At 46.2% G+C, this 14137-nt stretch overlaps 1 protein-coding gene across 1 annotated transcript; it reads right to left on the reverse strand.

The window, feature by feature from the left end:
• Window positions 1-4793: 4793 nt before the first annotated feature.
• LOC126234068 (translation initiation factor IF-2-like) lies at window positions 4794-5831 on the reverse strand. The gene has a single exon (XM_049942904.1). It carries the CDS (start codon window positions 5829-5831, stop codon window positions 4794-4796), a length of 1038 nt encoding a protein of 345 aa, XP_049798861.1.
• Window positions 5832-14137: the final 8306 nt, after the last annotated feature.

Raw genomic sequence — 14137 nt, forward strand, 5'->3', positions numbered from 1 at the left:
GCACTTTTCAGGAGGAGTCGGACAACATACTTCTTCACCCCATATACAGCTCGCGTATTGCGCACGAGGAGAAAATTCGCTCGAGAAATTAGAGCCGACACAGAGGCTTACCGACAATCATTGTTCCCACGCACTATTCGCGAATGGAACAGGGTTGGAGGGATCAGATAGTGGTACCGGAAGTACCCTCCGCCACACACCATTAGGTGTCTTGCGGAGTCTGGTGTAGACGTAGATGTAGGTCTGTATGGAAAACTCAATTCTTTGGTTTAGAGAAACTTGCTCTTCATTTGAGGGTTCTAGTTTAATTTTCTGTAGATATGATCTGAAAACGCAATGTTATCTACAGAACTTATTTTGTATGTCAATTCACATACGATCTATATTTGTCACTTGGTTATCCCTGTGGCAGTGTTAATCAGCTGTGGTTATACATTATAGCTGTACATAATGGTGAGGAATGTATTGCAGAACTTATCCGAGTTCACTGTGTTGAAGTTAAATCTCCTCAAATGAGAATTTTGCCCTCGAGATTAGGAACTGTCTGGATTAGTTGGATTAATTTTGCAATGAACATATGAGTGTCACCACTGGGAGAATACATAATATAGTTAATCTCTGGACCATATCTTGTTTTCATGTGTCTATAGCTGATGTCTCTGCCCTAATGTTTTCCCTCACTTGAATGAAATAATGTTCTCTCTAACGTTATGCATAATCTCTTCTTTCCAGAAAGTTGTACACCTGACTGTCCACCTCTCATAGTCATTCTAGTGTAATGGCATGGTAGATCATAGGAATTTAGAACTACTGTATACATGTTATTTCAGGTTCTCTACACCAATGTTCTGTGCCGTAATGTAGATAAGTGAGGTACGGTACGTATAGTCTGCAGTTCCACTGCTAGCTGATACACTATATGTCTTATGGATTTGTGTTTTTGTGGACACCTCAGCAACAATGAGCTTTGCTTACCTTGAAGACTTCACGTCTCCCTAGCCTTAGGCTAAAAATTCTTTAGGATAGTGAGAATGTATAGTTTTCTAACCGTTCACTTTGCTGTCCACTGCTGCTTCTGCTGACTCCTCACCTTTTGTGCAGTTTCCGCTGCTGCTGCACTTTTTGTTGGAGCTGACGCTGGTGTTACTGCGTCTGCCTCTTACCAGTGCTGTTGTTCCTGTAGGAGCTAATGAATTTGCTACTGTTTTTTTGTTTTAATATGTTGGTGTTTTCTTTACTACCAGTACCATGATTGTCAAGTTCACTAGGTATTCTTTCCCAAGCCGTTTTGATGTAGTCCATGTTATATGTGGAGTCTACGTCCTGTGTTAGTCTTCTTACATCGATGTGTTTCACATTTCATAAACGTCTACAGACTTTGGCAAACTGATTGTTGGTAAATTGTGCTTCTGCGTTAACACATGACTGTCTCACAAGTTGGTGGCGATGTGGGATATTCACTGTTACCGGCTACGAGCATTGTTTGGTTCAAATGGCTCTGAGCACTATGGGACTTAACATCTATGGTCATCAGTCCCCTAGAACTTAGAACTACTTAAACCTAACTAACCTAAGGACATCACACACATCCATGCCCGAGGCAGGATTCGAACCTGCGACCGTTGGAGCATTGTTTGATGTCGCGCGAATCTCTAGCTGTTTCATTTTTGTAGACGTCGTTTGTGCTTCAAAGAAGCATGGCCAAGTCTTTGTCCTGTATTTTCCTAACTTCTGCAGACAACAAGTGAGACCCAAGTTTCACTATAAAAAACGAATTCACATTAGTCTTAACTTTTAGTTTATTTGCAAGTCGTTGACCATGCCTGTTTGCAAGTACTTGCAGTTTGCTATTATGAGATATCTCACCTTCATTATCTTCAGTTTGGATCTCCTGTTTCAAGTAATTGACACGGGTGTTTTCATGCTGTTTGCGGGTCGATTTAAGCCTGGCATCAATGATTTAGATTTTTTGGCTTTCGTTTTGTCCACAGTTATTGGATTGTTATTGATACACTATCTTTGCCAAGTAAGTTACGGTATCGGTACCGTACTTTATATGTGTTTCTAACCCCGTTTCTATACTGCAGGTACTTAAGGCATTGTACAATAAGATAGCATTGGTGTTTGTGCACCGCGTTGCAGTGACTATTTGGTAGTTGGTATCAGAACAGTTTCTTTCTCTTTTAACACTGTAGTTTTACTGTACCTACTTATTCTATTCTCTTTTCCCTGGGAGGCATTTGGATGATTGGCAGTTAAAGGTGTATGAAATTGCTGACACCATAGGCGTATCGGAAGAGGGAGTGCTGAACATTTGTGGAACATTTTGTGCTGAAGGTTTGTGGAATATGGGAATCACATTTGTTGACTACCGACCGAAAGCAAAAGCGAAAATAAATTTGCGAGAAAGTTTAAAAAGTGTCCATGATTTTCTGTGGCAAATTGTTCCCATGGGGTGACATATAGGTTCCCCAATTCATGTCAGAAACAAAGTTGGAAACTATTGTCTGTTCAGAATTACTTTTAGATTTACATTTTGGCGGGAGCATGTGGAGGCGTGAATTCATGTTACCACATTCCATATGGAATACACATGTAATCAATATTACATTTCATTCAACTTACTCAAACTCACGTACTGTTCAACGTACAAATATGGGACTGGCATCTGTCTACTCTGAAAGAGATGCACTAAGTTTTCATTTGTTTTATTTACGGCAACAAATTATTAAGACTATATTCAGACTGGTTACAGAGACGTATTTCCTGAAACCTGGATTTTGGCATGTGGGAAATTTTATTGTTACTGGAATAGGGCGAACACATTATGGTAATGAAATTTTAAGAATACATGACGTTACCATCTACTACATACAGGAACGCCGTCGCGATGAAAGGTCAGCTTAATGTGACGCACAAAGGTCTGCTAGACAGTAGGGCAGTCTACGAAACGGTCGTCCGTGTGATTTGTTAGTACTCTTGGTAACTAAATGTTTAATCTTGGTTCATATCAACTCTGATAGGTGGAAATGGCTGTGGGGTAGTGGTAGGCATGTGATTTTATTCGAGTCGTAATTTTACAAAGTTAATCACGCAAATTACGAAGTGGTCATTCCACATACAACTGGACACCTGAAATACAAACAGACAGACAAAGCTAGTGCACTGAAAAGTTTAATCGCGCTTTCGTATTGTGACATTCAAACAGAAATTAGAGGTGAAAGACAATATTTCTTTCGTTTCTTAGTTTGTTCGAAATAACATCGCGCGTAAATGTTGCTGAGTAATTAATTAAGCCAAGTTGAATATACTGATGTAAAACAAAATATTTTTCTGTGGACAGATCTGGCAATTAAGGAAACAAGTAACCAATACATGGCTGTAAAGACTACTCTCTAACATCCATAATGTGTGTGTGTGTGTGTGTTCCAGATTTCCCCCTACACCACTGGAGCGATTTTAACCAAACTTGGTTCACACATCGTTTACTGTCAGGCTGCTGTGGGAGTAAGCGCCTCTACTTAGCATAGTTGAGAGGATATGACGTCATAAACAATGAGATACATGAGAAACTGTCGCATCCTGCCTTATGGTACAGACGGAGATTTATGTAAGTGTTAGGTTCTTGTATTCAGTGATGAGAACGTAGGGAGGATGAAAGCGTTAGAGATAATTGGTTGTAAGTTTAGAAATGTCACTCGAGACATTTTGAGAAAAAGATTTACGGCGCGTCTTTGCAACGGAAAAGTCGGTTGAACGCTTGGTAAAGGAAAGGAACCTGAAGAAAAGTCTTGAAGGCAAAGAGGACCCACAGTACAAATCTAGGGCCTTCTGAAGAGGTCACACAGAAATATATAGTTTATGTATCTTATTACCACAGTCTATGAAGTCTAGAATTATGCAATTTTGTACCCTTATTTCTATAAACCCAATAAATGTTGTATAGAGAGCAAATTTTGAAATTCTGGGTGTAAGTTGAGATATGGGCCAAAGTGCTGGGAATTTTGCACGAATTTTGTATTGTACTTGCAGAATAATGTTTAAAATATTACAGTTCTTCTGTTCGATATATTCCAGAAAACCAATGTGAGAAGGTTATAATATGCAAAGAAATTAAAGAGAGATAATTTTGTAGAAATATCTTGAATAATATCTGAGGAAAGATATATACACTTTTTTTGAAAATAGAATTTTTAAATTCCATTAAAGAAAATTAGCTCCTATTATGTAAAGCACAGTACAAAATTTCATTGCCGTATCTCCAGAAGTATGAATTTGGTGCATTTTTTTAATAGTGTGTGTTTTTCGTGAAAGTGACCTGTTAATAAATGAACACTGGACTCTGGAAGGAACATGCCAGATTAAGAAAGCGAGGAGATGTCCACAGATTCCTTCTGAATTGTAGACTGGCATTTCAAAGTTTACTTTCCCCCCCCCCCCCCCCCTCCCCACAAGGGACGCACTTGCAACAGTGGCCGAAATGTTGCTGCATCATATTTCATCGTGGTGCAGTAAAACGCAGAAGAATTCTATGGAAGTTGACTCGTGGCAGGAGCTTGCAATGAAAACAGAATTTGTTAAAACGGTGTGCACTTTATTTTCTGCATTTGTCTTCAGTGCGAAACAAAACAATAATGATACACTCAAGTAAGCAGCACACTGTGGCTCAGAGGCCGCTATCGGCCACCCGTTCCCGCCGCCGTTCACGTTCTGTTGGCGGTCGTCGCTTTCAGCTGTACGCGCACCACTGCCTCGCTGGACGTCCCACGGACGTTTGGGGCGCCCTCCCTCCGTCAGGTCTGGCGCGGGGGCGAGCCGGGGCTGTCCTGGGGCGCGAGGTTCCGCATGAAGAAGCCCTCGAAGTCTTCGTACTCCTCGAGCCAGCCGAGAATCAGCTGCTCGCAGTTTTGGGCGCCCTGTAAGGTGGCGTCGATCCAGCGCTCCCAGCAGCGGGTGACGACCTCCCTGTGCAGGCGCTGCCGCTCCGCCTGCAAGGCCGCGCTGCGCGCCGCGGGGCTGCGGGGGCGGAACCGCCGCGGCGCCCCCTCCGCCCCCGGCCTCTGCTCCCTCTCTGCCCCCCGCCTCTGCACCCCCTCCGCCCCCGGCCTCTGCCGCGGCGCCCTCTCCGCCCCCCGCCTCTGCGCCCTCTCTGCCTCCGGCCTCTGCGCCGTCTCCGCCTCCGGCCTCTGCTGCGCCGTCTCCGCCCCCGGCCTCTGCTCCCTCTCTGCCCCCCGCCTCTGCGCCCCCGGCCTCTGCCGCGGCGCCCTCTCCGCCCTCGGCCTCTGCGCCCTCTCCGCCCCCGGCCTCTGCTGCGCCGTCTCCGCCCCCGGCCTCTGCTGCGCCGTCTCCGCCCCCGGCCTCTGCTGCGCCGTCTCCGCCCCCGGCCTCTGCTGCGCCGTCTCCGCCCCCGGCCTCTGCTGCGCCGTCTCCGCCCCCGGCCTCTGCTGCGCCGTCTCCGCCCCCGGCCTCTGCGGCGCCGTCTCCTCCCCCGGCCTCTGCTGCGCCGTCTCCGCCCCCGGCCTCTGCTGCGCCGTCTCCGCCCCCGGCCTCTGCTGCGCCGTCTCCGCCCCCGGCCTCTGCGGCGCCGTCTCCTCCCCCGGCCTCTGCTGCGCCGTCTCCGCCCCCGGCCTCTGCTGCGCCGTCTCCGCCCCCAGCCTCTGCTGCGCCGCCTCCGGCCTCTGCGCCCTCTCCGCCTCCGGCCTCTGCGCCGTCTCCGCCTCCGGCCTCTGCGCTCTCTCCGCCTCCGGACTCTGCTGCGCCGTCTCCGCCCCCGGCCTCTGCGCCGCCTCAGCTGGTCGCCTCTGCGTCGCCTCGACCGCTCGCACCGGCATCACCGCGGCCGCTGCAGGCACACAGCACACACGCGGAGAGGTTAGTCTTACAACAGTCGTGACATTCGGAGAAAACAGATGGTGGAGCTTCCAGATCGCTGCACCAGCACGACCAAAAGAACGTTACAGCCGACGTCCGCATGTCGCCTATTTTGCGCTCGAAAGTAAATGCGGGCACAGCCACTCGTGTGAAACACAACTTGACCTGTAGAGGGTGATTCTTACTAACGTTAAAAAAAAAAATCGCAAAGCGACGTATGTGACATCAGACCAAGTCATACAACGTGAGACAAAGGGGGCCACAAATGTTGAGAAGTAGCCGGAAAGTGGATGACAAATGTTGAACGTGTGACGTCACCAAATGACGTACCTCGTGGAAGAGACAAGTGCTACATATCTCTTCGCTAGACAAATTTTTTTCCAATCACCTTCTGCAAATCTAACTTGTTGTAAACATAGAAGTTCCAGAATTATTGTCCACGCTGTAACCGAGCAAAAGCTGTTCTTTCTTCCCTTTTCTCCCATTTTCTTTTGTTTACAGACATCATCTACTAAAGTAAAAGTGGGTCATTTATTTGTACCGACGCCACTCACAAGCTTTTATTGATTTCCTTGTGACGCTGTACGCTAGTTTTTGTTGTGCTGTACTGTGCAATGAACTTGTGGGCTCCGCGAGACCGGCAAATGAAATAGTAAGTGTTTAAGCCAATCAAAGAAAATACTTCCTGCACCGTGCAAGATTCGTACCATGAGCTGCAAGCGCTACAGTCGTGCACGTACGCCCTGAGCCACATTGACGTCAATAGTTGACTAGGTTTGGGATGACCGGGAGGGAGAGATCAGTTAGTTCAACCGCTGCACGTATGGCGAGGTGTCATGTTGTGACGTCACATGTTCAAAATCTCTCATCCTCTTTTCAGCTGTTTCGAAACATTTGTGGTCCTATGTGCTTGATATTAAATTACTTGTCTCAGCGTCATATACATCAGTAAGACTCATCCTGTATTTTCCTGGCGTGGTCAGTAGGGGTAATCTGCGATGCATGGTAACTGAAGAAAACTTCGCAAGCCAAGATCGCTAGAAAAACATTCGGTTTCATCGGACCTTATGGTCTGTAACGTTCGCAGCACATTGTCCTTCAGTGTCACAAGTCACTTCACATTGCATATGCACTTCCCACTACCATGAACAACACTGCATATCGGCTTGTCCAGCGTAAACGTGTTATGTGCAAACACAAACGTAACTATGTTGCACGGAACTGCAGCTGGCAGCTGATAGTTAACATGGACACTTGCAATCGGCGCAATATAGCTACGTTTATATTGGTACATAATACTTTTACATCTGACATACCAATGTTTAGTGACCTTCATGGTAGTAGGAGGGACATATGCAACGTGGAGGGACTTAACACTGACCGACTATATGTTGTAAACATTTCAAAGCGTAAGATTCGATTACGGCAGCATAGGCCTGTCGAAATTGCTCATCGAGAAAAAATGTTTACTTAGCAGTCTTCGCTTGCGAAGTTTTCTTCAGTTAGGACAACTTGCTACACTCACAGTCGGTGTCTGACAAATAGTAGATTCAACTGAACACGTAAATTCTCTCTTCATATAATTCATATAATTCATTGTCTCACTAGGGGTAAGATAGATACTGCCTACAGGAAAATTAAAGAGACCCTTGGAGAGAAGAGAACCACTTGTATGAATATCAAGAGCTCAGATGGCAGCCCAGTTCTAAGCAAAGAAGGGAAGGCAGAAAGGTGGAAGGAGTATATAGAGGATTTATACAAGGGCGATGTACTTGAGGACAATATTATGGAAATGGAAGAGGATGTAGATGAAGATGAAATGGGAGATAAGATACTGCGTGAAGAGTTTGACAGAGCACTGAAAGACCTGAGTCGAAACAAGGCCCCGGGAGTAGACAACATTCCATTAGAACTACTGATGGCCTTGGGAGAGCCAGTCATGACAAAACTCTACCATCTGGTGAGCAAGATGTATGAGACAGGCGAAATACCCACAGACTTCAAGAAGAATATAATAATTCCAATACCAAAGAAAGAAGGTGTTGACAGATGTGCAAATTACCGAACTATCAGTTTAATAAGTCACAGCTGCAAAATACTAACGCGAATTCTCTACAGACGAATGGAAAAACTGGTAGAAGCGGACCTCGGGGAAGATCAGTTTGGATTCCATAGAAATGTTGGAACACGTGAGGCAATACTAACCTTACGACTTATCTTAGAAGAAAGATTAAGAAAAGGCAAACCTACGTTTCTAGCATTTGTAGACTTAGAGAAAGCTTTTGACAACGTTAACTGGAATACTCTCTTTCAAATTCTGAAGGTGGCAGGGGTAAAATACAGGGAATGAAAGGCTATTTACAATTTGTACAGAAACCAGATGGCAGTTATAAGAGTCGAGGGGCATGAGAGGGAAGCAGTGGTTGGGAAAGGAGTGAGACAGGGTTGTAGCCTCTCCCCGATGTTATTCAATATGTATATTGAGCAAGCACTAAAGGAAACAAAAGAAAAATTCGGAGTAGGTATTAAAATTCATGGAGAAGAAGTAAAAACTTTGAGGTTCGCCGATGACATTGTAATTCTGTCAGAGACAGCAAAGGACTTGGAAGAGCAGTTGAACGGAATGGACAGTGTCTTGAAAGGAGGATATAAGATGAACATCAACAAAAGCAAAACGAGGATAATGGAATGTAGTCAAATTAAATCGGGTGATGCTGAGGGGATTAGATTAGGAAATGAGACACTTAAAGTAGAAAAGGAGTTTTGCTATTTGGGGAGTAAAATAACTGATGATGGTCGAAGTAGAGAGGATATAAAATGTAGACTGGCAATGGCAAGGAAATCGTTTCAGAAGAAGAGAAATTTGTTAACGTCGAGTATAGATTTAAGTATCAGGAAGTCGTTTCTGAAAGTATTTGTATGGAGTGTAGCCATGTATGGAAGTGAAACATGGACGATAACCAGTTTGGACAAGAAGAGAATAGAAGCTTTCGAAATGTGGTGCTACAGAAGAATGCTGAAGATAAGGTGGGTAGATCACATAACTAATGAGGAGGTATTGAATAGGATTGGGGAGAAGAGAAGTTTGTGGCACAACTTGACTAGAAGAAGGGATCGGTTGGTAGACATGTTTTGAGGCATCAAGGGATCACAAATTTAGCATTGGAGGGCAGCGTGGAGGGTAAAAATCGTAGAGGGAGACCAAGAGATCAATACACTAAGCAGATTGAGAAGGATGTAGGTTGCAGTAGGTACTGGGAGATGAAGAAGCTTGCACAGTATAGAGTAGCATGGAGAGCTGCATCAAACCAGTCTCAGGACTGAAGACCACAACAACAACAACATATAATTCAGGGAAAAGTACGACATTGTATCACTTTGTTCAGTAATACCTAAGAATATACAGACTACCGTCAGAGATATGTGAATGGCTCTATGAATTTTTAATTAGTACCTTACACACGACAACGAGTGCTCGAAATGAAACTTCAACGAAGCTTCCTAGCTTCGGTCTCGTCATTCATAAACTATATAGAAGATACGATCAGCAACGGCAGGAAGTTGTGTACTGGCTATGCTGACATTTATAAAGAAAAATAAGGTCGTTGTACCATCATAAAGAAATGCAGGAACAGTTGGGCAAAAATTCAATTTGATCGAATGAATGGTAACTCCCAGTAAATGTGGAAAACACTGGGATAATCCGTATAAGAAAGAGAAAGAACCCGATAGCGAGCTGTCACAAGACTAGAGATGAACATGTGGATGACGTCACACCGTTAAGCTATTTATGTGCAATGCTAAAAAGTTGTATGAAATAGGACGACGTAGCCGAATGGGAGACCTACAGTCGATTTGTTGCTGAGCCCTGGGAAAGTTCAGAGTATCTCTCAAGGGAATCTAATAAGAGGTGAGAGGGCTACCACTTCTACACTGTGATCCAGAATCTCATGTCCTTATCAAGGAAGTGCTTTAGTAAACACCGTACAAATTCAGAGATGCATTGCAGGATACTAATAGACTGGTATATTGCATGTGAAAGTCTTCAAAATACGCGGAACCTCAACTGGACTAACTGCAAGAAAGACGTCGTCGTCCTCAATGACCCTGCTGAGTATGACTATGGACCGACACAAAAGGTGACAGGCAATACGTCAACAAGTGGCCACGAAAGCCTTTATAATTCCGTTGATTATGTTTAAATATTCGGTAAGCATGGTACGCTGTGCGACTATTTTGCTTTCACCACGGCATATCTCTCTTACGAATAACGAGATTAAGGCAGGGGAGATTATAGAGTGTTGAGAAGAATACAGATAGTAACTTTTCCGTAGATTTATTCGGGAATGGAGTGGGGCGTAAAATTGATGCTCTTGGTGGACAGTACCCTCTGCCACGCACTGTACCCCAAGTCGCGGAGAATACTTGCGGGCTCGGGTACGATACGAGACTGGCAGAGCTGATGCAGGTGACGACTCCCCCAGGAAGGTGAGAGTGGAGCGACACGCGGAGAGGGCGGCTGCTCGCAGCAGCTCGCTGACCTCCGCAGTGAGAGCTTCCTGCACACGGGTCGGGCCGAAACATGGGTACAGCGAGCCAAATGCGCGTCAGAGCATACGTACAGAGGCCGGGCCGGCCTATCCCACAGGCTGTGCTGCTGCGTCGGGCCAACAACTGCGCCTGTGCGGTTGTTTTTTTTTGTGGTTTTTAGGGGGCACAACTACAGTGGTCATTAGCACCCAGACTAAATTATGAATGCACTGCGAGGCACAATGTTAAAACAGCAACTAAAACGGGCAACACTATAAAAGGCACATTAACAGGCAAAGGATTAAAAGAAAACAGCATAATCAAATGTCCTTAGACAGGTTTGTCAAGTGGACAAAACGAAGAACGCGAGCAGCTGCTCCTGGGTCATCCGCTAAAATTTCATCCAGAGTACATGGCAGGCCAAGATCAATGCGTTCTGTATTAAAATTCGGACAGGGCGTTAAAATGTGGCGTACCGTCAGCAGTTGCCTACATGGGCAGAACGGCGCCGGCGCAGCCGTCAGCAGATGGTGGTGGCTGAACCGGCAGTCTCCAAACCGTAACCGGGCCAAAACGACCTCCTCCCGCCGAGAAGGGCGTGAAGAGGTCGTCCAAGCCGTGAGGAGAGGTTTCAAGGCCCGAAGCTTGTTTTCTGTAAGTGTAGCCCAATCGGCATGCCACAGCGATAAAATGCGCTGACAAATGACCCTGCTAAAATCGGATGGAGGCACACAACGAGAAGATGTCCGAGGCTGCAGGACCGCAGCCTTGGCCAGGAACCCACATAAAGGTAACCGGAGAACCGTCGTCCGCCAGCTGCCGAAGAGAGCGTTGGATCCGGTGCACGAAAGGGTGAACCGGATACGGATCACTGAGGCTCTGGATGGCGCTCAGGGAATCAGAGCAGATGACGTAAGCACAATGTCGGTGGTGGCGGATGCAAAGAACAGCCTGATAAGAGGGCAAATAGCTCAGCTGTGAAGACCGAGCAATGGCCATGGAGCCGCTATTTCAAACTGTGTGCCCCGACAATAAAAGAACAGTAGACACCGTCATTGGTCTTAGGGCCATCTGTATAAATGAAGATCGTATTAATGAACTTCGAACGAGGTTCGACAAAGCGCCAGCGGTATACCGAAGCTGGGGTAGCCTCCTTTGGGAGCGAGCTGAGGTCAAGGTGAACGCGAACCTGAGCCTGGAGCCAAGGTGGCATTTGGCTCTCGCCCACTCTAAAGATTGCAGGGAGTGGAAAATCAAGTTGCTGAAGGAGGCGACGAAAGCAAACTCCAGGGGGTAGCAGGGCAGATACATACAACCCGTATTGATGGTCGAGAGAGTCGTCAAAAAAGGAACGATAAGACGGGTGGTCGGTCATTGATAATAGCCGACAGGCATACCGACAAAGCGGTATATTCTCGTCGGTAGGTTAGTGGCAATTCACCGGCTTCAGCATGAAGACTCTCGACGGGACTAGTATAGAACGCTCCGATCGCAAGACGTAACCCCCGATATTGTATAGAGTTGAGGCGGCGTAAGATGGACGGCAGTGCAGAGGAGTATACAAAGCTCCCATAATGCAGCTTTGAGCGGACGATCAGTGTCCTCCATACGTGGTAAGTGTCGGTCGCGGTCAAAACAGTCTTCCGTACAGTAGTCAGTGCACTGTAACTGAATTCGAACGTGAGGAAATTGTTGGTGCTTCCCGTACAAAGATGGCCGAAGTGTTTGGTGATTCAAAAGGTACTGTATCGAACATTTACACCGCATACAGGCAAAGCGGATAAACACAATCTGCTAAGCACAACGTGGGCGTAAGTGTGTGTTGACTGATAATAGCGGAAGGCTACTGAAGAGGACTGTGACGAAAAATAAGAGGACCACAGCTGCAAAACTCACTGCAGAACTGAATGTCGCACTCGCGAATCCTGTCGGCACCAAAAGAATGGAAAAAAACAGGAAGACAGCTCCATATATTAAGCAGAGAATTATAGGGCGAGCTGGAATTCAAAAACAACACATTAGTGGCGCAAATGCCCGTACCAGGAAAACGTGGTGCCGGAGACGTAAAACCTCGACTGTGGAGCACGAGATGAAAGTAATTGGGTCGGATGAGTCTCGTTTCACACTGTTTGCAGCTTCTGGCCGAGTTCACGTTGCGAGACTGGAACGTTCGTTTCGGTTATGATCTGGGTAAGCATACCGTGGCAGTGCATGGGTGCCATGGCAATTCTCCATCGTCGTATTACTGCCAAGTATCATGTGACCATTTTGGCTAATTATGCCCATCCCGCGTTTGTTCCTCATTGGTGATGCTGTGTTCTAAGACGAGAGATCTCTGTTCACACATAGCTCAGGACTGCTGTTTTTAAATATAGGAATGAAATGTCGGATCGCATTTTACCACAAGAGTCAAGACCTCAATATTGTTGACCGTTTGTCGTCTACTTTGGAGACAAGGGTATGTGATCGCTTCCACCCGTACCATTGTTACCTGAACTTGAAACTGATGTGCAGAAAGAATGGCGTAAGGTACCTTAAAAAACCATACAGGACCCGTATTTACCCATTCCGAGACGACAGGAAGCTTTTTTGAATGCCAGGCTGTTTCCTCTACCACAATAAGCACGGTAACGTATTTTTGGTGTTTCCTTGTTTTTCTCCACTCCCAGTAGATACGCAGTGCTGTCAGCAGCTAGCGGCTAGCGTTCAGTTATCTCCGAGCTGTAGCGCCTAGCCGTCCAAGTGCGCACCGGCGTGAAAGTCGACACGCGTTTCTTAAACATCAGGAGCAGGTGTCTTCTGCGATGGTTCGCGGGAATCTTTGGCTAACGGACTGCGAGGCCGCTGACACGAGAGGGTGCGCGCATGTGTCAGTGTCTAACGGATATACTTGGAGTGGAGCACACCGTGACAGAATCCAAGCCTCGCTTGCTAGCCGACAAACAGTAGAGTAGCATGTCGGGATCGATCAAAGCATCACGGAAAATGGACACGGTGAAGTTAAAGTACTGGAAGAAATATTGACAGGGAAGAAGGCAAGAGGCTGTCACTGCAACGTGGGAACTAAAGTAGCACGCTGTTCGTCCAGCTGCCAGAGGCAACGAATTGGTATACATGAAACATACACGCTTTCGTCGATTATCCTAAGAACCTGGCTTATTTTACCAGCATGACAATGTACAGAATAATACGAAAACAAAACAGATGGAAAAAGTAAGTAAACTGTTCATTATTACATAATCACCGCAGCTGTTAATACGTTTATCCCACTGTGAGAGAAGACGGCCAGTACCTTCGTGGAAAAAATATTTACGGTTGCTAAGGAACTACGGTTGTACCTAAGCGTGCACATCTCCAAAGCAATTCGACGGCTACGAATCGCCCTCTTCAGGGCTCCAAAAATATATAAATCGCCTGGGGAGAGAACGGGACTGTGTCAAGGATATGTAAGGGCTTCGCAGCGATACTTCTGCAGCGTAGGCAAAACGGGCTCATGGTATTGCAAGGCAATGCCCGCCTCCATGATGCCAAGATTGTTTTGAACTACGTTGTAGAAGCTTTGCTGGGAAGGCTTTGCATATCCTCCATGCAGTCCCGACCTCTCCCCGTGTGATTTCCATATTTTTGGAGCCTTGAAGACAGGCATTTGTGGCCGTCGATTTGCTTCGTACGAAGAGGTGGACGCCTGTGAACAATCACAATTCCGTAGGCAACCTGAACCACTTTTCCACGAAGG

The sequence above is a fragment of the Schistocerca nitens genome, chromosome 1 (assembly GCF_023898315.1).
Source record: "Schistocerca nitens isolate TAMUIC-IGC-003100 chromosome 1, iqSchNite1.1, whole genome shotgun sequence".
In the NCBI taxonomy this organism is placed as follows: Eukaryota; Metazoa; Arthropoda; class Insecta; order Orthoptera; family Acrididae; genus Schistocerca; species Schistocerca nitens.

Coding starts and splice junctions, on each gene's coding strand:
- LOC126234068 (XM_049942904.1), bottom strand. CDS start 5,831: ATGCCGGTGCGAGCGGTCGAGGCGACGCAGAGGCGACCAGCTGAGGCG.